General features: G+C 45.6%; 1 protein-coding gene across 4 annotated transcripts in view; it reads left to right on the forward strand.

Annotated features, from left to right (window-relative positions):
* Positions 1-25,800, forward strand: part of CEP164 (centrosomal protein 164) — a 72,125-nt gene that overhangs the window by 9,820 nt on the left and 36,505 nt on the right. Inside the window, exons 5-13 of one of the 4 annotated variants that reach the window (XM_074936930.1) lie at positions 3,838-3,996; positions 5,436-5,564; positions 6,425-6,502; positions 11,857-11,967; positions 14,457-14,897; positions 17,080-17,154; positions 18,434-18,517; positions 22,491-22,576; positions 24,344-24,502. In XM_074936930.1, coding sequence (XP_074793031.1) covers positions 3,838-3,996; positions 5,436-5,564; positions 6,425-6,502; positions 11,857-11,967; positions 14,457-14,897; positions 17,080-17,154; positions 18,434-18,517; positions 22,491-22,576; positions 24,344-24,502 — 1,322 coding nt within the window. The remainder of the gene's footprint in view (positions 1-3,837; positions 3,997-5,435; positions 5,565-6,424; positions 6,503-11,856; positions 11,968-14,456; positions 14,898-17,079; positions 17,155-18,433; positions 18,518-22,490; positions 22,577-24,343; positions 24,503-25,800) is intronic. The other 3 variants (XM_074936931.1, XM_074936932.1, XM_074936933.1) reach the window with 3 other exon arrangements.

Raw genomic sequence — 25,800 nt, forward strand, 5'->3', positions numbered from 1 at the left:
GCATTTTCTCTCTGCTGAGCGAAGTTTCAGGAGAAAGGGAAATTACCTTCCTGGTGGTGGTCACATGAGCTGATGTGGCAGGTATTTTGGGGGTTTATTAAAGCTTTGGGGTGCAGGATGAAAAATACCTTGCGGCTGACCTTCCTGCATGGTAAGCACTACATAACTTACATCCTGGGTGAATTCTACAATAATATAATATAATATTTCTGTCTTGTGAACTATCGAACAGATCACATAGAGCAGTACATGGGTTGGGATTATTACATTTAATTACAAAGTAATTTCTAGGAACATCTCCCTTTTTTGTTTTTCACTTGCTTTGAGGCTCCACCTTAGATCAGGGCCCATTGTGCTAGCCACTGTCCAAACACATAGAGCCACTCCCTGTCCTGAAGAGTGAACTGTCTAAATAGATAAGGTAGACCAGTGGTGGGAAAAAGAAAGTGTCTTCATTTTACAGACGGGAAACTGAGGCTCGAAGTGATTAAGTGATTTGGCAGGGGTTATGTAGGGAGTATGAACAAGCCAGGAATTCAGTCCAGTGCCTTAACCACAGGGCTACCCTTTCTGGTGAACTCAGAAAAACAAAGGTTGCATGAACTTGTTTTCTCATGGAAGTTGGGCATTAGCACAGTGACACCCCGCCCCCCGGTGCAGGCCTTTTTACAGGCAGGTGCTGCACGAGCTACTTTGAGCAAACCTCAGTCTTGACCTGAACACCACTGCTGTTGTCTTATGTTACATCTTGGCAAATTCAAACCAGGTAAATTCATGGGAGAGCAGCAAAGGTGGGCTTGGAATGGTGCCATCTCTGAAAGCAGTCTTCTCCCTCTTTCCCCTCCGCCTCCGCTCTTGGGAAATCAAAAGATTCCAAAGCACCCATTAAAAGTGATGCTTCCCTGCAAAGCTGACAGTGAACCCGGGGACATGGGGGTATGCAGCAGATGGCAAGCAATGCTCTCTGACTGTTTTGCTTTGAATATCATGGGACAAACTCTCCGCCCTTCATAGCTTGATAAAACAATTCAATCCAAAGTATTCTTGTTTCTTTTCAGAGCTCCCACCTCTCCATTATTAGGACATTTATCCTGGGCTACAATTGCCTCGTTAATTAAAAACAAAAATCCAGGTAGTATTTAATGTTGGATGACAAGCGCTCAAGCAGTTTTGCTCTGGCCTGCAGCTGCGTGTGCTTGAAGCTCACTCTTCCTCCCCAGGAGGCAGCGCAGTTGAGTGTCCCCCACTGCTATAAGATATACTAGTTTTGGGCCATGGTGCTTTCCTCCACTGCATACAGTGGGAGGTGCCTCGTCGGTGTGAAGAGTGTCCTGGGCTGGCTTGTTCTTTGTTTCATAAGTAATTGCCTCGGTTTAATAACGACTTGCCAAATCTTGTGTTCTGAAGAAATAAAATAAAAGGTCAGTGTGTGTATGTAATGTTAATGAATTGCTTTGGTCCCGTATTGCTGGTATCCAGCTGTGACTCCACTGAATTGCTAGCTTCGATTTCCAGTTACCAGCGTGTGGTAGCACCCCCTTAGCTGATAATAACTGTGACTATAAATATCAGATAAACTGCAGATTATCCTGGAAGTTTTAATTAGCTGGATGGAAGTGAGTTTTTCTTGCTGAAGGACAACTAACACCCCCAGCTTCACACACACAGTTAATAGCCATCGGTAGAAAATCACTAGTTAAGCCCAGAATGTGTAATTTACACTATAACCATTGATTTGGCAACAACTTGGTGGAGGAGAGATCAGTGTGCGTTTATCTTCCTTCCCCGTCCCCCGGTGTGCTAGTGAATTAACTGTGTTTTCAGTCTGTAATTTTGTATAAACACAGTGTACGGGAGACTGCTCTACCAATGCACAGGGGCTCTGTCAACGCACACGTGCTCTGTTGAAGAAATGCTACAGAGCTGTGCTGGCAAACCATAGGCGTATTTGAAGCATGCATTAGTTTCCAGTTTATCTCGGGCTGGATATTGCGAGGTATGACTTACTGGATAAAAAATTCCACTGTGTAAAATAGAGCTTTGAGATGCTCTGTGGTGGTAATTCAGGTCCTTGGTTGGGGGCCTGTTTGTGTCACTGCTATACGAGAGGGATTATTTCCGAGCTAGCCTATAGTTTCTCAGCCCACCTTTACAAGTGCAATTTAAACTTTGGCTCTTCTGATCAGGTCAATTGAGTTTGGCATTTTTTCCAGCTTGTCCTGTTTGATTTCAGCCCTTTACGGGACTTGCATTTGTTTAGAGATTTATAGATTCCAAGGCCAGAAGGGACCACTGTGATCATCTGGTCTAACCACCTCCATAGCATAGGCCACAGGACTTCCCTAAATTAATTCCTGTTAGACCTAGCACAGACCTTTTAGAAAATCATCTAATTTTGCTTTAAAAATTCTCAGTGACCGAGAATCCACCACAGCATTTGGTAAGCTGTTCCAGTGGTAAATACCCTCACTGTTAAAGCTGTGTATCTGATTTCCAGTCTGAATTTGTCGAGCTTCAACTTCCAGCCCTTGGATCTTGTTCTACCTTTGCTGCTAGTCTGAAGAGTGCTTTATCAAATATTTGTTCCTCATGTAGGTACTTGCAGACTGTAATCACCCCTTAACCTTCCTTTTATTAAGCTTAATAGATTGAGCTCCTTGAGTTTCTCACGCTAAAATGTTTTCCAGTCCTTTAACAGTTTTCATGGCTTTTCTCTGACCCCTCTAACTGGGACGGAGGGAGGAATTATTCTCAGGGTTTTTGCTGTGCTGTAGGTGGGAGAAGCCTCAGTAGAAATTATTAAGAGACCCTTGGTGAAGTTCTGCAGCAGAATTGCCTGCCACTGAACAATTGTACTTCTCAGCCAAAGTCATTGCTGCAGTCCCAGCTGCTTATTGCAGCTTCTGGACAGCAGGAGACTTCTTGCCATCCCAGTGAGACTGTCATGCCTTATTCTGCTTAGAGTAACAACAAGAAATGATGAGAGAACCCCCCCAGCCCCTCATGGGTAATTGGAGGGGGAAGCTGCACAGTCAGCCCAGGTCCTACACAATCAGTTTGTTGGGCTGCTGAGCTGTTATTACTTCATATGGGCATCCCTGCTCCCCCTCTTCCAGGCCAGCAGCTCGAAACTCAACAGTGAGAGCAAGGCTGGCATGGGAGGACCCAACTCAGGGAAGGGTTGTTTCAAGTAACAGCAAGAGTGTATTAATCCTTTTGGTTCGTTCTTATTTGAAAAGTCACGGATTGATATCTGGACAGTAATTCACCATAAACGTCACTTCTTTTTCTTTGCTGAGGAAACCGAATTTGTCAGCCGTGGTTTCTACTTCAGTTATTCAGTGCTGTGCAAAGCAGCAGAGGTGTACAAGATGGGAAATGCTGTCTCGCCTGATTTTATTAGAATAGTACAGCGATTCTGACCACCCTCCTAGGCATTCGTATAATGTTGTTTGTGAATGTGCATCTATAAAGTTTGTGTATGCCAATATGGTTATATTGTATTTTATCTACTCCCTGATGTTTTGGTGGTGTTTTTCTGAACTTTGTGAATCAGACAAACTCCTGGCTGTTGTGAACTAAATAACTCTGTGTTCATATGGGTCCTGCGCTATATGCACAAGTGAATCCACCTGTTATTTCTCACACATCTGAGTGTTGGGTCTCATCAGCAGCTTTTGAGCAGAGGTAGTTTAAATGGTAGCAGGCAGTGTTTAGATAGGAGTGACTCTTTATTTTTGTAGTTTTATACTTGCAGACTGTAAATGGTGCTTGCTCTCTTTCTTTTGATCCATCTCAATTGTGGTCAGATACTTACCTTGTCCTTGCATGCCCTAGTCTCCAGGTTCCCTGCTAGCACCTGTCCAAGCTCCCCTGGGGAGTCTTGCTCCTTTACGTGGTGTCGTGGATGGTCCAGCCAGTGCCCTCCGTGGCTCGCTAAGCACCGGTGTGGAGAACTCCGGGGTACCCAGTCTGCTGCTCAGAGAAGGAACTCTGGTAACTCTCTCGCTCTTCACTGCAAGTTCAGTTTGGGATGTGTTTATTGCAATGCGCCAGGTTTTCAGGAACCTCCACAGACACACTAGAATGGTGTTTCAAAGGCAGTATCCCTGTCCCTCGTACATGGTTTTTTATCCTGTCTTTTGAAGCCATGCTTAGAAATGTGAAATGTGTTTCCTCCATCTACATTTTCTCCCCTCCCCCCCCGCCCCAATGTCTATACAGAACCTAGTCCAGACTGGCCCTGATCCTGGGCCTGATGCTCTCCAGCCCACTGCAGTCAGAATGACGCTGCTGGAGCATAAGAGTTGCTCCTCTCTTTTCCCCGCCTTCTAGCTATGGAAGCTCTTATGTTGGTGCCCATCGTTCTAGTATTTGAGCCCCCCAGGGAAGATGGAACACTCATTCGCTGTGATAATAGGATATCACAGGTGCCATCACACTAGTGGCTGAGCAGCTGTTCCCATCTGATGCTGAAATGAGCTGTTGGGCCTCAAGCCCAGCCATGAGGGGAAACATTCACTTTGTAAAATGGCCTCTGGCCCCTCATTGGTCACCCCACAGAGAGGGGAAAGACTAAATGGGCTGCAGAGACTGAATTTCTTTTTGTTTTGCAGAGGAGGTCCCTCCAGCAGCAAGCTGAGACACTGGGCTTGTTTACAAGCCCAGTTACTGAGTGGTGGATCAGGGTGTGAATCTACAGTGCGCCAGCTTGCTGTGCAGGACCATCCCGTGTGGACACTGCTGCAGCACACAGAAATCGTGGGGCACGACTTTCAGTGCACTGTAGCAGTGTCCATCAGGGATGTTACTGAGTGGCAAGCTGGTAGGCTGTAGATGCACATGCTGGCTTGTCTTTCAATAACTTGCCATGTAGAGAAGCCCACACTAGTGGGGGTGGGAGTGAGAAACTTTTGTTGCCATCGGTTTCTGTACTTGTTTGGTGGGTATAGAGATCTTGCATCCCCAGAGCTATCAGTCTTACACCTTCTACCAGCAACAAATCCAGCTTAAAAAAGAAAAGCGGGAGGGGGAAGTCTGTTGCAAATCCAACTTGATGATGAATTTGTATTTTCTTCGGTGGGGAGATTTTGCATGTGTTTTTCTTTACAGTGAAAGCACCTTTGCTATAATGGAAAGTTTTTGTGTAAAGCAGACCTCACCACCTCAGTAGTCGAGATATGTTTGCAATGATTCTCTGCAAAATAACTGTTTCAGAAGTCAAGTTAGCCTGCATAATCCTTGATATTCCGGCTGTTATGCTGCTGTGTGCTACTTAGCTGGTGAGAGAGTCCTGCTAGGGATGGAATTGGGCTGCCATGCTTTGATATGCCTGAGTGGATGCCTGTGTCCTTTCCTGTTTGGCTTGCTCTGGTCTAACTACTCTTTCCCCCCTCGCCCCCTTTTTTTTTTTTTGTGTCTGTGTGACTTTGCAGCCTCCACAGACCCTTAAATCCACCGGCTGCACTAAGAGCTTGCTGGGATCCATGCATGAAGAAAAAGCCTCCTTAAATCTCCTAGCTCTAGATGAAGGGGAAAATGAAGAGGAAGAGAGTGAGAATCAGGTAGCAAGAGTGCTGAGAAACCTGTTAGATTCCTGTGAGTGCCGTGTGTTGTTTTTGTGGGCTGTGCGTAGATCCCATAAGAGAATAGACACTGATAGTCCTTGCCTCATGGGGGTTTTCAGCCCAGAATGTCCTGTGGTTCCAATGCTTCTGGGTTTAACTTAGGCTAAGTTTCTTGTCTTTTCCCCAGGGTAGCTAACCCTATTCTCGCTCTGGTTTGAACTGTTAGGTTTTTAAGAGGGTGAGTGCTACTGTCTGTAGGGGGTCTTGGCCATGGATGTGTCAGCTAGGGAAGTTTCCCTTCCAAGTGCATAGCTGTGCTCTCTTCTACTCCTAGATGTATAGAGGGTTTCAGTGTTTATAATGGACACGTTCACAATCTCTGTGGGCCTGATCCTGCCCCTTTGACCTCATTGGCAGCTTTGCCATTAAATTCATTGGGTACAAGATCCCAGGTATAGTGGACTAGACCGAAATCTGTATGAGCACACTCATTTGTGAACTCATTGTGCTATTGGGAAATGGCAGTTCAAAATAGCAATATGGAAGAATCCTGCCAACCCAGCAGAGAGACCCTTACCCAGGTGGCTGCCTGTGTGGAGCACCTGCTTGCCATGTGCAGCTGGTCATCACTCGCATTTGTAAAGAAGAATAATTCCAGAAGCGATACACTGCTAAGGAGGGTTTCTGAAATGTATCAGATGGTTCCATCATGTTGCTTTAACACATTGTCTTGCAGTTCTCCTGCCCCATTTCCACCAATTACTAAATTGTAGAATGTCCTCAAGCATGGCCTGAAATATGGCCAGTTGCAAAGATACAAACTCATGTGCAGTTGTTTTCCTTTTTTGAATATATAGAGTCCCCGTGGGACAGCGAGACTGCTCAAAAATCTGCACGTGGATGTTAGCACCCTAGGAGGCAGCTTCGAGTATGAGGTAAGAAAGAGCATGTCCTTGGAATTGTCATGGGCATTTAGGAAAGAAATGGGTCACTTGAGATAGTAATGACTGGCTGGATATTCGCAGGTGCTCTAAGCGGATCTGGGGCTGAGTTGCTCTGCTGTTCATTAGTCATTATCAAACATATTGTTCATATCATTTGCAGGAATCTGGGCTTTGTAAGGGAGGTCCTAAGATTGCATTTTTAAAATAAGGCTGATGAATTTACATTAGTTTGCATAAAAATAACTTTGTAGCATTGTGAAATATTTCTGTAGAACTCGCTGTTGTTCAGGCTGTGTATCTGTTTAACTTGTGAGCCCTTTGTTTTCACATTATAACTTTCTAAAAAATTCACTTTTGGGGATGAAATTTTCCTTGATTGGTCTCGTCCAAAGATGAGTCTCTTTTTAAGTTTGAACAAAATCCAGTCAGACTTTCTTTGAGTTCTCTGCTTCTGGGGTAGGTAGATTAAAATTCCTGTTTAAAAACCACAGTAAAAAATACCACACTTTGTCATGTAGGTAAATTTAAAAAATGGCTGAACTTTGAAACTTGGCATGTAAATAATGCTAACAGATGTGCTTTTATATAAGATTGATTGAGTGAAAAAGACATACTGCGCATGCCCAGAGTAGGTTTTTTGGGTATGTGTCTGCTGAGGTATTTAGAAGAGCATAATGGTATTTGACCCCTCTGGAGCATTGCAGTCCATGTTTTCCCTGCTTGGCCTGATCAGGGGTTTGTATGATCCAGGGTTTACTTCTCTCAAGTCAATGGTGGGGCTATTTATCTGAGAGAATTAGTATATGTCAATTGAAGTACACGTGGCAGGATCTTCTAAAAGTCGTCAGGGCCTTAACATGAAAAACAGGAGAAGATGGCAGATTGCACCATTTTATGGGTCAAAGGTTTTTGCTGTATTCTGCAATATTCTGCAAATTCTGAGGTTTTTGTTTTTTTTCCTTTCGGGGGTGGGGGTGGGGGGGGTCTGATCTCCTGTTGGTGTAAACAGGGTGTAACTCACTTGAAGTCAGTGAAGTTGCACTTGTATAAACTGATCATGCCTATGCTAGGTTTTTCTTCCACAAATGTCCCACTATTGCTTACAATGGTGCAGCTACACAAGAGTTAACAATGTGGGGAGTTCATATGCAGAGAGAGCTCCTCCATTTGCTGATGTACTTAATGCAGCATTGTCTAGATCTCCTCATAATACACAAGCATTTCCCCCACGCTACCTAGTGTAAGAGGCAATTACATTTAAAAAATATATCCGTTAATGGAACTTCAAGTGTGCACAGTTAAAACTAAGTCAGTGAAGGGTCCCACAGCAATGATAGCTCTGCCCAGTTGTGCATCCCGTATATTTCATAATGTACATTTATGGCATAAATAGATCCTAACATACTCATTTAACTAGAAAAAATGGAATAGAAATACTACCTACGTGCAGTGTGGCATAGTTATTATTCAGTTAAGAGACTTGTGCTTTCCAGAGACACAAATGAAAACGCAGTGCCTGCCCTAAGAAGCTTAAAAGACAGCCATGGATAATATGAGATACCCCAAGAGCATCTGGGGCTGGAAGTCAGAGTGGTTGTGGTTTTGTTCTTTGGTTTTATTTTTGAACTTTACCTTTTTGTCCTTCTTTTATAATGTCAAGGTCAGGTCAGTCATTGACTGTCCTGGATTAGCATCTGTGGGTCTTCAGGAGAAGAGAATCTTTAGGAGGGATTAGAATGTGGAAAGTGAAGGGCCCATCTGTGGGGTGGTACGGAAGGAGGCATGAAAGCTGGAATGGGAGAAGTAGATGAAGTTGGGGAGGGTGGCTTCAGGAACGGAGAAGGTCAGAAATGAGATGAGACATATGGAGGGACTAGAGTGGGCTCTGAAGAGGGGAGTGATGGGTTCTGATTGCACACAGAAGATAAAGTTGGCAGTTGTGTGTTGGCAGGACTGGGGATGGTGAAATTGGGAGCAGGAGGTCAAGCAGAAGATGAGCATTGGGCCTGGGTGAATGTCAGGACAGGAAAGAAGGTTTGGATTTTCATTTTACTCTGAACAAAGAAGCAGCAAAACTTAGTGACCATCTGGATGTGAAGGGAGGAGGGGAGGCCAAGATGACCCCAGGGTCGCAAGTCTGAGTGACAGGGGAGTTGTTGGGTAAAAGGGAAAAGGTGAGGGTTTGCAAAGAGAAATCAGAGCTTGGTTTTGGCCACTGTTGGGTCCAGCTGAACTCTTAGGGGCACAGTTGCGGAGGCTGTGGAATTCAAGCAGCTGGATACGGGTATCCCAGAGGTATCGTATAGTGGGAGAATATCTGAGGGCCAAGGACAGAACCATCTAGCCCCTTCTTGAGAGTTAAGGTTACTGCGGGAGTGGTGGTATTTGCATTGGGCAGGATTTCATTTAGTCTTTGCCTTTTCCAGTGGGTGAATAGAAGTAACATTCTCAAGTAAAATAACCAAATATGGAAATATGGCAACTATATTTCAGCGAGGTCTTCAGTTTTTTTTTCCTTTTAAAAAAATACCACTCCAGCTTCATCATTCCTTTTGGCAAGTGTGTTCTGGTTCTATGGTTACGTCGAAGCTGAGAGGAATATTGGCACATGGCCACTTTCTTTAGTATAAACGTAGAACCTTGGTCACTGCTCCCTTTTCTGGTGCACTGTTGCCCTCAAATTACTGCCCTCAAATGTTAAGCATTGACAATGATTTAAAAACATGTGTGGCCTTGAAGCATATCTTTTTTTATTTTTCATGGGGTTGGGGTGCTCCTTGTCCATACATAATTAAGAGCAATCAGGGTTAGGATGACAAGGAAACAATGTTTTATGTGTTGAAAGCAGTTTGTAGTGATTTAGCCAGACTCTTCCTGTGGGCATTAATCCCTTCTTGATGCTTTAAAAATTCCGCTCCAGCATCTGTGAGGCAAATTAATTGATTTTAAAATGCAATGCAGTATTTTCATTATCCTTTTTCATGGCACATGAAAAGTAAGCTTTCAAATGCCTGCTGCGCTGGGCATAGTGTGCAAGGCAGCTTGTGTTAAATTGGATGTGAATAGGAAGGACCCAAGCGGTCTTCATCTCCAGAACAACAAGAGGTCTGCTGGGGCCCAGTTCGTCACTGAAATGTTAATGTGGCTAGGAACAAAGAGAGCTTAGCATTCCACTGCCATGGCAGGGCTTTGGGATCTGTTATGAAATGGCAGTTGCCCCCCACAACCAGACTGCCTCTTAAGAGCTAGTAACCTAGATGGATGTTACCTTGAGTCCTGATGAGTTATTAATGTCCCACTGGAAATTACCATTCATGTTTAATGCCATAAGATGGCAGTAGGAAAACATGTTAGCCAACTCTCTCTCTGCATCCCAAGCCCTTCTCTCACTTCCTTTTGATTTTGTAATAAAGCTAAGGTCCATAAAACAGGCCCCACAAAGGAGTGTGTGAGAAGTGATGGGATGAAGTGTTAAGCCAGTTTGCCTACAGAGCTGGTAAAAATTCACTCAGTGGATCAAAGACTGAGAATCCATATTTGGAGACACTAGGTGATAGTTTTAGTGAAATGCAGTGGTGCGGTGATGCTTGCTGGGAAAGGAGACTGCAAAGAATGAAATGAACTGGTTGAAAGAGAAGGAGAACTGAAAATAATTCATAGAAATCCCAAGGTGTTTTAAGGGGGGAGCTGGAAGCTGAGTAACTAAAACTGGGGAAGGGGAGTGGGAAATCAAACCAGTCAGATGTTGAAGAACTTGATTTGCTTTTCTTACATTTGTGCTCATGGAAACACTCTTTTTTTCTGGGGTTTGGAAGGTAAGGAGGGTGAAGATGATGGGGTTTGAATTGTCATTGTTAAATATTCTCTGAACCGATCTTTGAGGGATTTCTGGGGTAACTGCGGCAAAGATTATATTAACATGACTGGGAATACAAGAGGACTTCAGGCTATCATGGGAGAGGCCTGAAGACTTCTGACTGCGGGTGACTGGAGAGAGAAAATTGTGCATGACATATCGTAGCAAATCATTCTGTACCTCTAGCAGTTCAGGGAGCTTTGGCGCTCTGCATTCCAAAAAGGTCTCTCTGCAGGTAAACATTTGGCATCACATGGCCTATCTATACGATGGAACATTAAAATGCAACAATATTTTAGCAGATGGAAATGTGTGAAAGGCGAGCCATCTCCATAAATAAATGCAGCACAGTACAGTGTGCTAGTGTGTATTAAAGCAGAGATGTGTGCAGGAGGGAGTGTTGTGTGTTCCAAGGAAGTCATGTGACATCCATAAATCATGGGCACAGTGTTGACTATCTTAAGGGTAAGAATAGATAAATTGTTCATTGCATTATTCTCTCCATTGTAGTGAAGAGCATGGTTAGCAACTTCTGTAACCACTAGCCTTCTCTTTGGGCCAGTGAAACAAGCCCCTGATGTAGCGAGAGCTTGGTAGAACAGTGAATTAATCAAACTGACCAGCAGTTTGAAAAGCAGAAGCAGTAAATCATGCTGAGCATGTACAGTTTTTGACATTTGGGAATCCAGGGTGGAGGGGCTTCTCACTGTGTCTTACAAATCATAGAATATCAGGTTTGGAAGGGACCTCAGGAGGTCATCTAGTCCAACCCTCTGCTCAAAGCAGGACCAATCTCCATTTTTTGCCCCAGATCCCTAAATGGCCCCCTCAAGGATTGAACTCACAACCCTGGGTTTAGCAGGTCAGTGCTCAAACCACTGAGCTATCCCTTCCCCGCTTTGATTGGATCAGCTTTGGCCTTTAGCCAAAGGTGAAGCTTAGAGTAGCTAACTATGGCAATGAATTCATTTAGGATGACTGACCATGTATCCCCATTTGGGATTGTCTCAATCATTGCCCTTTTGCTACCAGTGTAGCATCACATCCAGGATCTATCTCGGTAGAAGAGGCTTGGTAGAAGGTATTAAGTTAGACGGTCTCTCCTGGCAGTCACCTTGGTAATCTGTTGCTGTCGCTCAGAACGCTGTGAAAGTCTCAGGTGAAGTGGGTGATTTAAATGCAGCCGACACTCTGGACTCTCTTCTTGGCTTGCATGTACACTATCAAAATCAGTCCAGCTAGTTTTTAGGAGAGAGGGGACGTATCTCCAAGTTTTGAATACTACTAGACCTCTGTTTTTTTTTTTTTTCTGGAAATATAATTTCTCTTGCATTTATATGGTATCAGTAAGAGAGATGTAAGCTGTGAAACTCCTTTTTGGGGACTGTATGTTGGCACTGTGTGGTGTGCGGGGAGAAAGTAAATGAAATGCCTCTTGCACCCCCAGTTCAGAGGGGTGGCAGCTGATATGTGGTGTTCTGCTCATCAGGGCATCTGCAGAGCAGAGGAAGACAATTGTGGTACTCGGTTAGCCAGTGTTGCAGAACCTGGGCTCCAGCACCTAAGGAGTTCTGAAGATGAAGCTGGAAGTCTGAGAGAGGTGACAGTGGATCTCTCCTTTCACTGGCTTGCATGATGTCTCTGAAGCTTTGCATGGTGTAGAAAACAGGCACCTGCTAGTGCTGCAATAAAGCATCAGATTGCTGCTGTTGTTGTTTTCTGGTGATTAAAATGTTGCATGGAAAAGATTTATCAACCTGAACAGCAAATGGGAAAGCTTTCCAGGCTAACATTGCAGATCCTACACTGCTTTGTGTGCTTGTCTTCCCAGGAACAATCCAAACTTGAGAGTCTGGCTTCAAACAACAAAAGCCAAAGAGCTCACATTTTAGGAGATTTTTGTATGTCATATGTATGGGGTTTTTTTGAGATAAATTCCCAGCATTATGACCTTTTGTGTTAAACTTGTTTAAATACCAGCAAACAAGCAGCATCGCTGCATTGTTTTTCATGGGGAGTAGCAATTCAGCTTTAGTGATTGCTGCTTGTAGTGGTCATTCGTTTCTGTGCATCATGGATTACTCTGTGAAATCCAATCCCATTGGTATTGGTGTGTTTGCTCCAGATTTATGCTGAACATTGGGGCATTCAATTTATTTGATAGGCAGGAATTTCTCGTCATTCAGAGTGTCAGTCAGCTGCAGGTAAAGTATCTTACAGCTTGTGGGAAGACCCGCTAGAGCCAGTTACTACCTGACTAACTTGAGATAGCACCGAAATGCCTGGTAGAATTTGCTCTGCCCTTGCAAAATGGGAGATTTTGCATCTCTGCTTGTGTGTAATTTGCATGGTTCACTATTGTATAGAACAACATGTAGTGATAATTCAGATATAGCATTCAAAACTAGGCTTGCCTATGTCTGTTCTTACAACCCTTCTGAACCATTCCAGTGTGTCATGTAAACCTGCTTAAAGAGAAGTCTCTTATGCCCGTGACCTGTAGACACTCCAGTGAATGCAGAGGGGAGTTGTTTGTGTTCATCAAAGGGAAGAATATACCCGTTTTAGCTTGGTTTTGTTCTAGGAATGGAGAAGGGTCATGTTGGGCGTGTGCTCTACTGCACAGTAAAATACCCTGTGAAATTAGAATGGAAAGGGGCGACCATCGCTAGGCATTCTTAAAAGTTAAGTATCTTGGCTGTTTGGTGGTGAAACAAACAAATTCCAAAATGGACTCATTCATATGATACATCAATCAGTGGCCAATCTCTGCCGACATAGTAACATCCAGGAATGAGAGAAACTTACTCAGGACTGGGAATCATATGAAACATGAAAATATAAAATTCTTCTCGCATGTCAAATAAATGCATCCCTTTGAAAGGCCCTGTAGAGGTGACCCATGCTAATGGTGCATTTGTAAGCCTGTGTTAATGGGGCCCTGAACTGAAGTAGGTTCAAGTTTTCATTTTATCACTTGGCAAATTGCCGGTGACACTCTAAAATACAGTTATGATGCAGTGTTTGGGGAGAATATCCAGTGATTTGATTTCTCTCTTTGCTCTCCCCAACTCAGCTAATAAATCTCCTGAGTCCTGCTGAATTCCCGCATCTGAATGGCAGCCTGCTAGGCATCCTTTCAGTGTCTTGGCATTCTGGGCTTGAGAGTGACACTGTTCCAGCAACACCGTGGTAAAAATACCTAGATAAAATATGCCGTTTGTGTACAGTACAAACTGTACAAAGACTTTAGCTAAAGCCTTCGACAAGTCACCACAGCATTAATAAAACAGTGAGAAGCTAAGAACTGTCAGTGACTCGGTTTGCATTCTGATGAGGGAACCTTTCCCAGCTTTCTCCTGGTGGTTGTACTTTTTGCTGTGAGTTTCCTGAGCTGCCTGGCTGCCATGCGATGCTGCTGAAGCTTTGGGTGACTAAGCTTGTTCAGATCATGTTTTCCAAGTCTAATATGTCCTGTTCATTGGACCTTAGGCTAGACTAGCTCCTTTGCTCTCATTGGTATCCCTTTGCCAGTTTTATTCTCATTCTGGGCCTGAAGATTGTGGGTTACAATCCTCTGTCTGTTCTTGGCCCAGGGCTGAAGGTAGACAATGCAGTGGGCATATCCTGTTTACCTGGCCTAGGTGACGGCTCCAGGCAGAAGTTAAAAAAACCAATAACACTCTTTCTTTCAAGCTACCTTCTCTTACTAAACAGATTGCAATGTCTAGGGCTGTGTGTGAGTGCTAGTGAGGGGCATGTAATGATTAACGTACTGGCCTCTGGTCCCTGCAGCATCAGACGCTAACTCGCACACCTTGGGATCCCTAGGGTATGAAAGCAGAATTCCAGCAAAACAAATCCCCCCCCTCAGAGACGAGGACACTCCTCACAATGAGGTTCCTTTTCTCAAAAAGTGGGATAAATTTAAACAAATTCAAACTGGCCTTGCCGAAGTCACCCAAAGCTTTGTGATTCCTTGTCCTCCTGTAGGAGAATATAGACCCACTTTGGTACAAAGGATCCTCCCAGAGAAGGGGCAAAGCATGAGCGCTATGTAGCTCTAATTGTGTTTAATTTGCTGCCTAGAAGGAGTCCTTGAAAGTGAGTCACCCTGAAGAAAGTCAAGAGTTTCCCTGGGATTCTGATGGTGTGCGCCCTCCGACTCTGGATGAACTGCTTAACAGAGATGCTGACAGCAGCCTGTGTGGCCTGAACAAAGAGGAGTCCAATGGGAAACCCATGGGGAATGAACTGTTAGAAAAGGAAGATACTGATGTAGAAGATGTGGTTTCTGTAGCTTACAAACAATCAGGAACTCCGGGGGAAAGGACAGCGGTGGGGACAGATGTGGTCAGCAGTCAAGGGCATCCCGTAGCTGCGTCTCCAGATGTTAGAGCTGCTGAGACAGATCAGCTGGAAAGTGTGGCTGTCACCATTGACACCATGTCTGTCAATGAAAAGATTGTAAATGGAATGAGGGAAGAAGCAACTGATCTGAAAACTGACAGCAAGCTGGACGCTGGGAAAGTAAGAAATCTGCCTGCATGGGCAGGGCTTGTTGTGAGAACTGCTGCCTGCAGCCTGTACTGCTTTGTAAGGCCCTCATTCAGGAGAGCACTTTAAGCAGGTGCTTAAATCCCATTGACTGCAATAGGACTTGGCATGGACTTAAAGTGAAGCATGTGTGTAAGGCTTTCCTAGTAGTAATGCATTCCTGAATTGGGGTGCAAGTGCTCTACAAATTCCCAGTTTTGTCTCTAGAAAATCCCTTGTTTTAATGCACATAAGAAGTGCTGTCCAGAGCATCCAGAAGGCAAAGACGCTGAACTGGGATACACATTTCAAATCTTAGACGAGAAATAAGACTTGGGTTTCAGTGTTGCCATCTGTAGTAAGTAAGCTGGTTTTTACAGCAACCTAGTAGCTTTCTTTGACAGGGGAACAAGCCTTGTGGAGAGAGGGGAAGCGGTAGATGTGGTATATCTTGACTTTTAGTATGGCTTTTGATACTGTCTCTCATGACCTTCTCCTAAACTAGGGAAATACAACCTAGATGGAGCTACTATAAGGTGGGTGCATAACTGATTGGAAAACCATTCCCAAAGAGTAGTTATCAGTGGTTCACAGTCAAGCTGGAAGGGCATATCGATAGGGTCCCACAGGGATCAGTTCTGGGTCCGGTTCTGTTCAATATCTTTATCAATGATTTAGATAATGGCATAGAGAATACACTTACAAAGTTTGTGGATGGATACCAAGCTGGGAGGAGTTGCAATGCTTTGGAGCATAGGATTAAAATTTAAAATGATCTGGACAAACTGCAGAAATGGTCTGAAGTAAATAGGATGAAATTCAATAAGGACAAATGCTAAGTATTCCACTTAGGAAGGAACAATCAGTTGCACACATATAAAATGGGAAATGACTGCCTAGGAAGGAGTACTGTGGAAAGGGATCTGGGGGTCATAGTGGATCACAAGCTAAACATGAGTCTACAACGTAACACTGTTTCAAAAAAAGCAAACAGTCTGGTTGCATTAGCAGGAGTGTTGTAAGCAAGACACACGAAATAATTCTTCTGCTCTAGTCTGCGCTGGTGAGGCCTCAACTGGAGTATTGTGTCCAGTTCTGGGCACCACATTTCAGGCAAGATGTGGACAAATTGGAGAAAGTCCAGAGAAGAGTAACAAAAATGATTAAAGGTCTAGAAAACATGACCTATGAGGGAAGATTGAAAAAATTGGGTTTGTTTAGTCTGGAAAAGAGTAAACCGGGGCGGGGGGATGGACATAAAAGGTTGTTACAAGGAGGAGGGAGAAAAATTGTTCATTGAAGAAGGAGAAGAAGCAATGGGCTTAAATTGTAGCAAGGGAGGTTTAGGTTGGACATCGGGAAAAACTTCCTAACTGTTAAGGTGGTTAAGCACTGGAATAAATTGCCTAAGGAGGTTGTGGAATCCTCCATCGTTGGAGGTTTTTCAGAGCAGGTTAGACAAACATCTGTCAGGGATGGTCTAGATAATACTTAATCCTGCCCTGAGTGCAGGAGACTGGACTAGATGGCCTCTCGAGGTCCCTCCCAGTCCTACAATTCTATCATTCTACGTTCACACCATGCCCGGCTGTCAGTGGTTTCTCTTGGCTTGTTTAGAGATGGGGCAAATGTGTAAAATGAGTTACCGGTCCTGATATTTACAGGAAGGAATATGAAAGTGAGTCATCCGAGGAAGGATGCTGAAGAGAGGGTGTGAGGCTAGAGGGGACCAAGCCTATGGGGTTTGGTTCCAGATTTGGATTGACTCTGCAGAATGTGATCCCTTCCGGTACGCATGTCACATTTCCCACCATTGGCAGTGGTTGGAGTTCTGAAGAGCTTTGTAGAACAAGTGGGGGAGCGTAAGCACTGTACGAACGCCATTCATCAGGGCATGTCCAAATGTTGTGGAGACCATCTGAAGAGCACTTCTTTACCCTCTCCAGCCCCTCCTCCTTCCAAAAGCCCTTTCTCTCTGCAAAGTGGCGTCTTGTGCTTGTCTGTGGGTCACACCCTTAGAAATGCCTTTCGTGTAGCGTCTAAGAAACTTGGGTGCGTCTCTGTGGTATGTACAGATTGGATTTGTTTTCCTAGTACCTGTAGGTCTGCTTTGTGTTGGAAATGGCCATGTATACGCACACTGTAATGTAACAGTATCAATTTTGGATTTTTAAAGGAGTCCGAGGCCAGTGAGCACATGAAAGAATTGCAGGTTTCTGACCGTTCGGATCATGAGCTGCTTCGTCTGACGGTGAGTCCTTGGGCATCGACCTTGTGTTCCTCTATGAGCACTCGGCAAATGAGTCCTCAGGCCTCCTGCAGTCCCCTATCCCTGTCTCCCCACTGCTGGGAAAGAACTTCACAGCGTGGCCCAAACCAACACAATATTTTGCACTTGCTTAGGCTTGCTTCCAGGAGTCTCCAAACACCTTTTAAAGGCTTGGCTCAGTATAACTCCATTTCACTGCTGGGGAAACCCAGACCCCAAGAGCTGAAGTGTCTGGACTGAGGTCCTGCTGTGAGTCAGTGGTAGAGTTGGGAAGGGAACCCAGCTCTGACTCTGGGGATATCCAGAGCTGTGAGCCAATGTGTTACCCCTCTGTGTCTGTATGCGCGAGCTTTGCTGGAGATTGGACTGTGTATCCGCTCCCTGCCTCACCAGCAAACTCCTCTACGCTCTCCCAGCCCAAACCTCGCCTGGCAGGTAGCAGTCAGCGAACTCCAGCCCCCGAGCTCCTCAGAGACGGTTCTCTCTGACACACAGACTCTGTCACCGTTCGTTCACAGAGGATATTAAGTTTGCTGCTCTGTTAAAGCATTGTTATATTGCATCTTATTAACTTAACTGGGGTATACACCCCTCCCTTAAAGCACAGCACTGAGTTGGTTTATAGCAAAAATAACATGAGTTCATGAACAAGAGGACATAGGTTAAGTGATCTCAATTAGTGGGATAAAGGTAGAAATGGTTATAAACAATTAAAAGTGAAAACAAGAAGACTAAAACTTAATCTAGCAAGACTACAGTCGTTGTTCAAGATGTTTTCTCTCACCTACAGTCTGTTTTCCAGATTTTACTGGCCAGGATCCATCACAGAGCTCAGACTGCTTAAAATCAGAATGGCCAAACTGGGTCAGACCAATGGTCCACCTAGCTCAGTATCCTGTCAGCCAACAGTGGCCAGTGCCAGGTGCTTTAAAGGGAATGAACAGAACAAGGCAATTATCAAGTGACTCATCCCCCATTGTCCAGTCCCAGCATCTGGCAGTCAGAGGTTTAGAGACACTGAGAGCTTGGGGTTGCATCCCTGACCATCTTGGCTAATAGGTTGATCAATGGCTATCTCTTGTTTTCTCTACACCATCCTTGCTGTTCAAATCTCGAATGTTCGGAGCAACTCGCTCTCACTGTGCAGAGGTGGGAAGGATATCCCTGGCTGTGGTAGGTCTGTGCTCTGACTCCTGGGGATCTCTGTTAGACCCTATGTACCCACCTGAAACCAGCCCCTTCTCCTTTTATTTTCTTTTAGGACTTTGGTTTCCAGAGTCAGATCTCTGAGCAGGTCCTGGATATGGGTATTCTTTCTGCTGCTCTGGACAGCCCCAAGGTTGAGGTGAGTGGTGGCCGTGCAGTCAGCGATGGAGCTGTGGACGGGGGATAATGTAACGCTGGCACTTGCTCTGAGCTTCTCATATGAGGCTGTCTGAAGGGAAACAGAAGTGCAGTGTGGAGGCCATACAGTGAATAGTGGCAGAGCTGGGCTTAGAACCACGATCTGCTTGAGCCCTAGTGCGGTGCCCTGTCCATGCTGAATGCAAACCACAGCTAAACGCAGAGGCAGCTGCAATATGTTCCTTGGCTGGAAAGCTGGTTCCCATTTAGAGCCAGCGTAGACATACCTCGTAGTGTCTGTGAATGGGCATGTTGCCTTTCCTTGGGTCCCTCTTTCTCTGGCGATTGCTGGTGGGATGGTGAGTATATTTTATATTTTCCTGCTCTCTCTGTGTGTGTGTGTGTGTGTGTGTGTGTGTGTGTGTGTGTGTTTCTCTCTTTCTTTCTCCTAAGTGGATGGGTGGGATTTGGATAATGGAAAACAATGGCAGGGAAAAAAATAAACAAATGTTCCAAGAAAACCAGAGGCTGACTTGCTCAGACAGATGTCAGTACGAAGAGGCTCCGGCGTCTTACGTTTTTTGTGTGTGTGGCCTAATTTGTTGGGAAAATGAGACCCTCTCTCTGTGGCATGTGAACAGAGGTGTGTGTTTGTGGTGTGGCGAGTGTGTGCAGTTACCACATCCAGGAAGTGACTGACTGAGCCCAATTCTGGTTGAAGGAGGCTTTTGGGCATCTGGAGGTTTTATCTGTCTCTCTCCAGTTTGTTACCAAACCAATTTTTCAGCCCCCACAAGCCAGTTTTACCTTCCCCACTGTACGAGGTAAGCTTGGCAGTGCATCAGCTGAAGGAATGTGTTGCACTGTGTGTCAGTAAGCATTGGGTCGGGGCTCCAGCTGGGGTTTACTCAGCCTTGATCTGATTTGTAAGTGAGTCGATCAGCCGAGTGGAAGACACCCCAAGTGACAAACTCGCCACCTGTCTGGCAGAGAGTAGAAATCCAAGTTTGCTTAGGTGGCATTTGGAGAATACACCTGTCCTCTTGTGCCTAATAATGAAGATAATCGGGTGTGAAAGGAAAAGAAAATATGTGCCTGCTGTATATTTTCCCCTCTCCTTTTTGCTACAGCATAAGTATCATGCATACAAATTCCTCGTTGGATCAGACACATTTTGAGTTTATTACAGCCTTGTCTCTAGGAAAGAGAGGTGGGTTTGAAATGGTGCCCCCTGCAGAACTGCAGCTGCTCCTTTGTGTCGAAAGAGGATGTTTTCAAATGACACTTCTGGTTGCTTTGAATGTGTTTATTTCTACACAAGGGACTTGCTTTTGCTTTGGCAAAATATCCTGTTTCTTTAAATAAAATTGCCCGTGTGGCAGCTGAGCGGCCAGTGTTAGGGTTTGCATTTCTCAGTGCATACCCTGTGTCGGGATCTGCAGTAGACGAGCCCAATGGCTCAGCAGAGGCCGTGTTGTTTGTTGTCTAGAGTAACGGACTGGGCTCCCGCACTCATGATGAATAAGGCACTGCACTCTCCCTACCCTGCCCCCGAATCCTCCTTTTATAGATGGGGCGAACACCTGCCTGGAGGGAGGGTAGAATGCTCTGGGGTTTGCCAAGGGCTTTGAGATCTCCGATGAAGATTTTGTATAGACTGGAAATATTTTTTCTGGCCTCTCTTTAGGGCTGGAAGGGAGGGGATTTCTCCTCTGCAGGTTGATGGTGATGATTTTCATTTGACTCCGAGAACAACATTATTCATATCGGTCTGATCTATACTAGCATTTTCCCTCCTGGTGATCCCATTATTGCTACGCCAGGCTCAGCTCCAGCAGTGTAGCTAGAGTGGACCAGGTGCCACAGCCGCAGCCCTGTTAACCCTTTGCTGTCTAGACTGGCTCTGAGCGGGCTTAGAGGACACAGTGTTTAAGCTGCTGACATTTGGCTCCACCAGTGAAGCTGCCTCAATGGTAGCAATAGTGGTAAAAGGCTAATAAAGAAACAGGCACAGGGCCTGGTCTAATTGCCTTCTTTATCTTGCCGTCTTTGGGTTTTGATCATGCCCTTAGAAAGGAATTGGGTTAGATTTACCCCTTGGAGAACAGTTTGTCATTTCTCCTCCCCTTTCGTCTCACCCTCAGTATTGTGTTTCCTCCTGAGCGGTTTCGCAGATCTGCGTCCCAGCAGAACAGGAAACCAGACAAATAATACCACTCCACTCTCCTTCAGGATCCCCACTGGACGGTACTGAGGTATGGGGAGGGGAGGGGACTTGCCCAAGGTCACACAGGGAGTCAGTGGCAAAATCTGGATTTAAACCCTAAGTCTCCTGACTCCCAGCCCCCAGCTCAATCCACTAGCCCAAAGCCGTCCCTGGGGCTAGAACTCTGATGCCCTGCAGAAGACACAGGCTAACCCCAGCTTTTAAAAATGAACCGAAGCAATTCCTTTAATTGCAGTGTCAAGGGGTGCAGGTCGCTCCAGTTGGAGAGAAAGAGACCAAGTGAGAGCCAGGTGGCAGCTATAAGTGTAGACTCCCCACCAATTACTCTAGTAGGGGAATGAGATCTTTCTATGAATAAAAATAGCCCTTTGTGCTTTCAAAGGTGACAGTAACGGATCCCATCTGAAGCCAGGGGATGTTTGCTGAGGTACCTGGTTTTTGGGACCTGAAGCCATTAATTGCACCAGGCAGGAGAGAGGGCATGAGCGGGAGCTGCCTGGGAGAGGTCTGACTGAGTTGACGTGATGAGAAGTGACAGCACTAGGAGGGAATTCTTCTGCTCTTTGCTCTGCTAGAAATTTGCATAAATCATTGCTATTTATAATTTCATTTTTTTTAAAACGTTGGCCCTGCCCCTTGGTGCACTTCCATATGGCAAAGTCACCGCCTCAGCTCCCGAGCACTCAGCCACCAATGAGTGTGCGGGGAGCCTCCGATCAAGAGATGGGCTGTTAACACTTTCCCTCCCAGAGAGGCACTCCCCTCACAGGAGCAACAGCTGGATTGCAGGGAGGCCTTGGGTCCAGGACATGTAGGCTTTAACGGGCCTTGCCTTGCCTTGCCCTCCCTGGGTGGAGGGGGAGGCTGTTTCTGATGCCTTAGCCTTGTTCTCATCTGTTGGCCTCATTGCATTGGCTCTTTATCTGAGACTGAGTTGTCTGCTTCTCACTCCCCTTATGTTCCTAGGCACCTTGTAAACTTGCAGGCTCACTGATTTCCTCTCTCCCCTGCTAGAAGATCCCCCTTTCCTTGGGCAATTGTGCAAGGCTGCTTCGTGAACCAGGCAGCAGCAGTCACTCCAAGTGGATGCTAGCGAGAGAGTCTTCCTACCCCAGAGTCCCAAGGGTGTTGCCTGCGAGAGGGCAATTTGTCTCCATGTGGTGGGGTCTGACTCCACCTGTACGCACCTGAGTCTGGCCCCTCATGATCTGATGCTGTCCTGGAGAGAAGCCATGACGTTGGACTGAGTCAGGAGTAAGGGTCTGCTCCCAGCTCAGCCACTGACTCCTGCTGTGAATTTGGCCTCACTTCTGCATCTCTGTTTCCCTTCCTGTAAAATTGGGCTCGGGACTCAAGCCAACATTTTCAAAAGTGGCAAGTGGTTCTGGTGCCCGACCTGACTTTCCAAGGTGCTGAGCCCCCGCTCTCTGAAAACCTTTTCAGATGTGTCAACTTGGCCCCCAAAATCACTAGACAGTTCAAAGCATCTTGCAAGGGTGCTGTCAGGTTTATTAGTGTTTGTTTGTAAAGCTCTTTGAGGTCTTTTGTGCCCCAGAGAAGGACAGAGCATTTTGATTTTAGCGATTGCTTGGACTGTTTTGAGGGCCAGTTTGTTTGCTGCTTCAGTGTGGTGCTCAGCTACAGGGACAAAGCAGCACAGGCTTCCCTCATCTTTTCTGCAGAGCGACTGTAAATTCTCAAGAGTAATGGAGTCTGCAAACCCCACACCGTTTGCTTTTACCTGCAGGCCCAGGGGCTGGGAGAAGAGGAAAAGGACCCAAGCAAAGCCAGTTTAGAAGAAGAGCAAAGCAAAAGAACCAAAGCTGCTGAGAGGTATGGTATAAACAGGCCAGTACTACAAACGATGGATGTGGAGGTCGAGATCCCCGCTGCTCTCCTATCCAGCCTATACCTGAGGCTATTGTAGTGTGATCATTGCAACCCCTGCAGGAATCCCCCTGTTAAACACCCCAGGGTTTCTACAGCTTATCTTAAGATTTTTCACTTTCTTCTCTTCTCTTTTCCCTCTCCCCTGCTGTCTCGGCAGGTTCAGTGCTGCTTCAGGCCTCTGGCTGGGTAGGCAAGCAAACGATGTACTTTCATCTCCCTGAAAATTCCACCAGAGAGAGAGAGTCAGCTTCTTGTTTCCCTTAAGGCTATTTGACTTTTCTCTAAGGCTAGAAAACTTTTTCTTTTCTTCTGTGTTGCTGTCCTGGGTGAATATAGCTAACATTTTCGCAGTCCTTTCAGGATGCTTTGGACTAGTTCAGATCTCCTGTTGTGGCTCCTGGCATTTAACTATGGGAGTCTCAGTCACTACATATCATTTATATCATCAGATTATTCAGGGCCTGAAGCAGCCCCTCCCAGTCCACTATATACTGGGCCTGTTGGAATATCAATACTGTGCAGCTAGCTTATCAGTGGCTAAATGCTCTTCAGTGACAGCCCGGCTCCCTGTTAATGACAATGGGTGAATCCAGCCCCGACCTAAGTGGGACCAACTCCATTTATTTCCATGAGGGTACATTCCTACAGCAGGCAGAATGGATCCAGTATCCATATTAGACTATTTTGTGTCATGGTCTGTTGAAGTTTTAATTCTGGAGAGCAACATTTACTATCCCAGGAACAATTTGGGCATCCTAACACTTAGTTATTGCAGGGACTAGAAGATCTGTTTGCTTGTTTTCTATTTGTGGTGACAAGTTTAAAAATACAGAAATGTTCTGACCAAAGCAGCTCAGTCTTCCCGCAAGTCTCTGCTGGGAGCTGAAGAATGTTTTGTTTGTAAGAAACCTAATCTCCATGTGTAGTTTCAAAGTATTCTGATGTGTTGGGCATTTGGGAACCATGGTCCTGTGCCCTAGTGCCAAAGATGGCCCTGTTCCAAAAAGGCTGATGGAGAGACTGATCTGCAGTAGTCCTTATGACCCGCCGTAGACACTGGCGAACCCAGTGAACTTGTGCTCTGAGATCCTGCTCATATGAAGGCTCCCTGAAAATACATCCTCTGTGCAGCAAACATCTTCTCTCTCTATACCTGCTTCCCAGAGCTGTGTGTTCACTCTCTTCATTCCTCCTGTCTGCTGGTAAAGCTGCTTTGTACTTGTCTGGTGTCTCTTGTCTTTCTGCCTCTAAGATGCTGTAGGACTGTAGATATGGGCATGCCTACCAGTATTTCCAGCTGTAGTTCAGATACAGTATAGATGTTGCAAATGGGATTGGTTTGTCTTCAGATATGCTTTGGGAAATTCTCCAAGGACTTGGAAAAGAAGAGAAATTTTCCTTGGAAGGGATATAGCATTTAGAGATTGACAGACTCTCACTTATACCCCCAGCCACCTATTAGTCTTTCAGTGCTTCCAACTCCTCCGCTGGTTTGGATGATGGAAGGGAGCTGTTGTTTTGCCCTTAGGCAACAACAGTGTTGGACTAACTAACTGGTACCCTTGTCAGGTATGCAGTGGTGCTGCAGATGTGTGCATCCCTCACTCTGGCTTTGCATCCTGGTCTCCCTCCATCCTGTTGAAATGGAGCAAGCAGTAGAGTCCACTTTTCACTAATCTGTTATTCTGTTACCTTTTTACTGCTGCATAGTGAGAGGGACCAGCGCCCCTTCAGTGCTTGTGAAATGGCCGAAGAGAAGTGTTTAAGTTTAAAGAACGCCAGCCAGCAAGAGACTGCTGCCCTGGAGCAAAAGGAGGGATCGCTGGATAGTCTGACCAATCCGGAAGAGCCTGCAGCCCCTCACCAGGCGTAAGGGCTCGCATTAAATTCCTCTGGCACTCTGAGCAGGAGAGTTCTTGCCTTCTTGTATGAGGTTATCGTATGTGACCCTGGCTGAATTTGAAGATGTGGCTTGGTGCTTTCAGTTGAGATTCTCAGTTGGCACTGGGAGAATGAGTTTAAAAACAAGAGCACTTTAGTGTGCAGCTCCTAAGTGCACATGTTCCTAAGGCGCTGTTTTGCTGCCAGTCCTGCAACCAATAACCCAGTGTGTCAATTGTCTGTATTAGGGAAAATGAAGTAACTGCTGTTCTTGCCCAGCCATTGGGCCTTAGAGTCCAGGCTTCATGATCTAATTACTGAGAGTTAGAAAATTCAGGTGAGGAGTTAGATCATCAGGTTCATTCCTAGGCAGTGCAGAAATGATTGAAGCAAGGTTTGCTCACTTCCTGCTTGAAAGAGAGCACTTCAGCATCTCTGTGTGGTTAGAAAGGCCAACCATGCCTGTCTAGTTTTATGCCAGAGAGCTGATTCCTCGAAGTATAATTGCTGAGCACTACTGAGGCCAGAGCCACAAGTATCAAATGCATTTAACTGCCATCCGTGAACAGCGGACTACATCTTGGCTTGTGTTATCTGGTGAGATCACAGCCCCAGCTGATAGAACTAGAGTCCCCAATAAAGGCCAGTGGCTCATCACTTACTAAACTGGTGGCCTTTGCAGTCAGGTACCTGCAATCCTACCACAGCAACAGATCTTGGTGGAAACAATCATGCAGATTTTTGTGCCTGTACTGAAAAAAACACCAGGTGTAACTGGGCAGAACTGGTGGTGCCCTCACAGGGTACATGCAACTTCGAGACAATCTGTGGTCACTGGTAGGGAAGTGTGAGGGTGTCCCAGTGCAGTGTCCAGGAAAATACCTGCCTTGAAAAACAGGGAACAGTTTGTGTAAATGCTTTTTAAAAAAAGAAAATGGAGGTGGGGAAGGGGGGAAATAATGACCAGGAGTTTGGAGTGCTGTCCAGCTCAGGATGATAAGCAGCACCTGTTTTCTTTGGGCATTGTTACATGTAGCGTTGACATGGGCAATGCACTGGGAGGTGGTACGGCGGTATGAGGAATGCATGATTTATCTATAGCCCCAAGGGCCCGCCCCTACGCGGCTCGCTTTCTCTGTAGTGACTGCACCCTTTTTCTGGTGCTACGGACATCGCTGAATTCCCTGTTCCCCGGCAGCCTCTGCCTCAGTTCAGCGGTGTCGGAGTGTGCCAAGGCCTGCAGCTTTCGATCTCACCACCTGGGAAGCAGAATTTTATTTTTTACT

This window comes from Natator depressus, chromosome 22, assembly GCF_965152275.1.
Source record: "Natator depressus isolate rNatDep1 chromosome 22, rNatDep2.hap1, whole genome shotgun sequence".
NCBI lineage: Eukaryota > Metazoa > Chordata > Testudines > Cheloniidae > Natator > Natator depressus.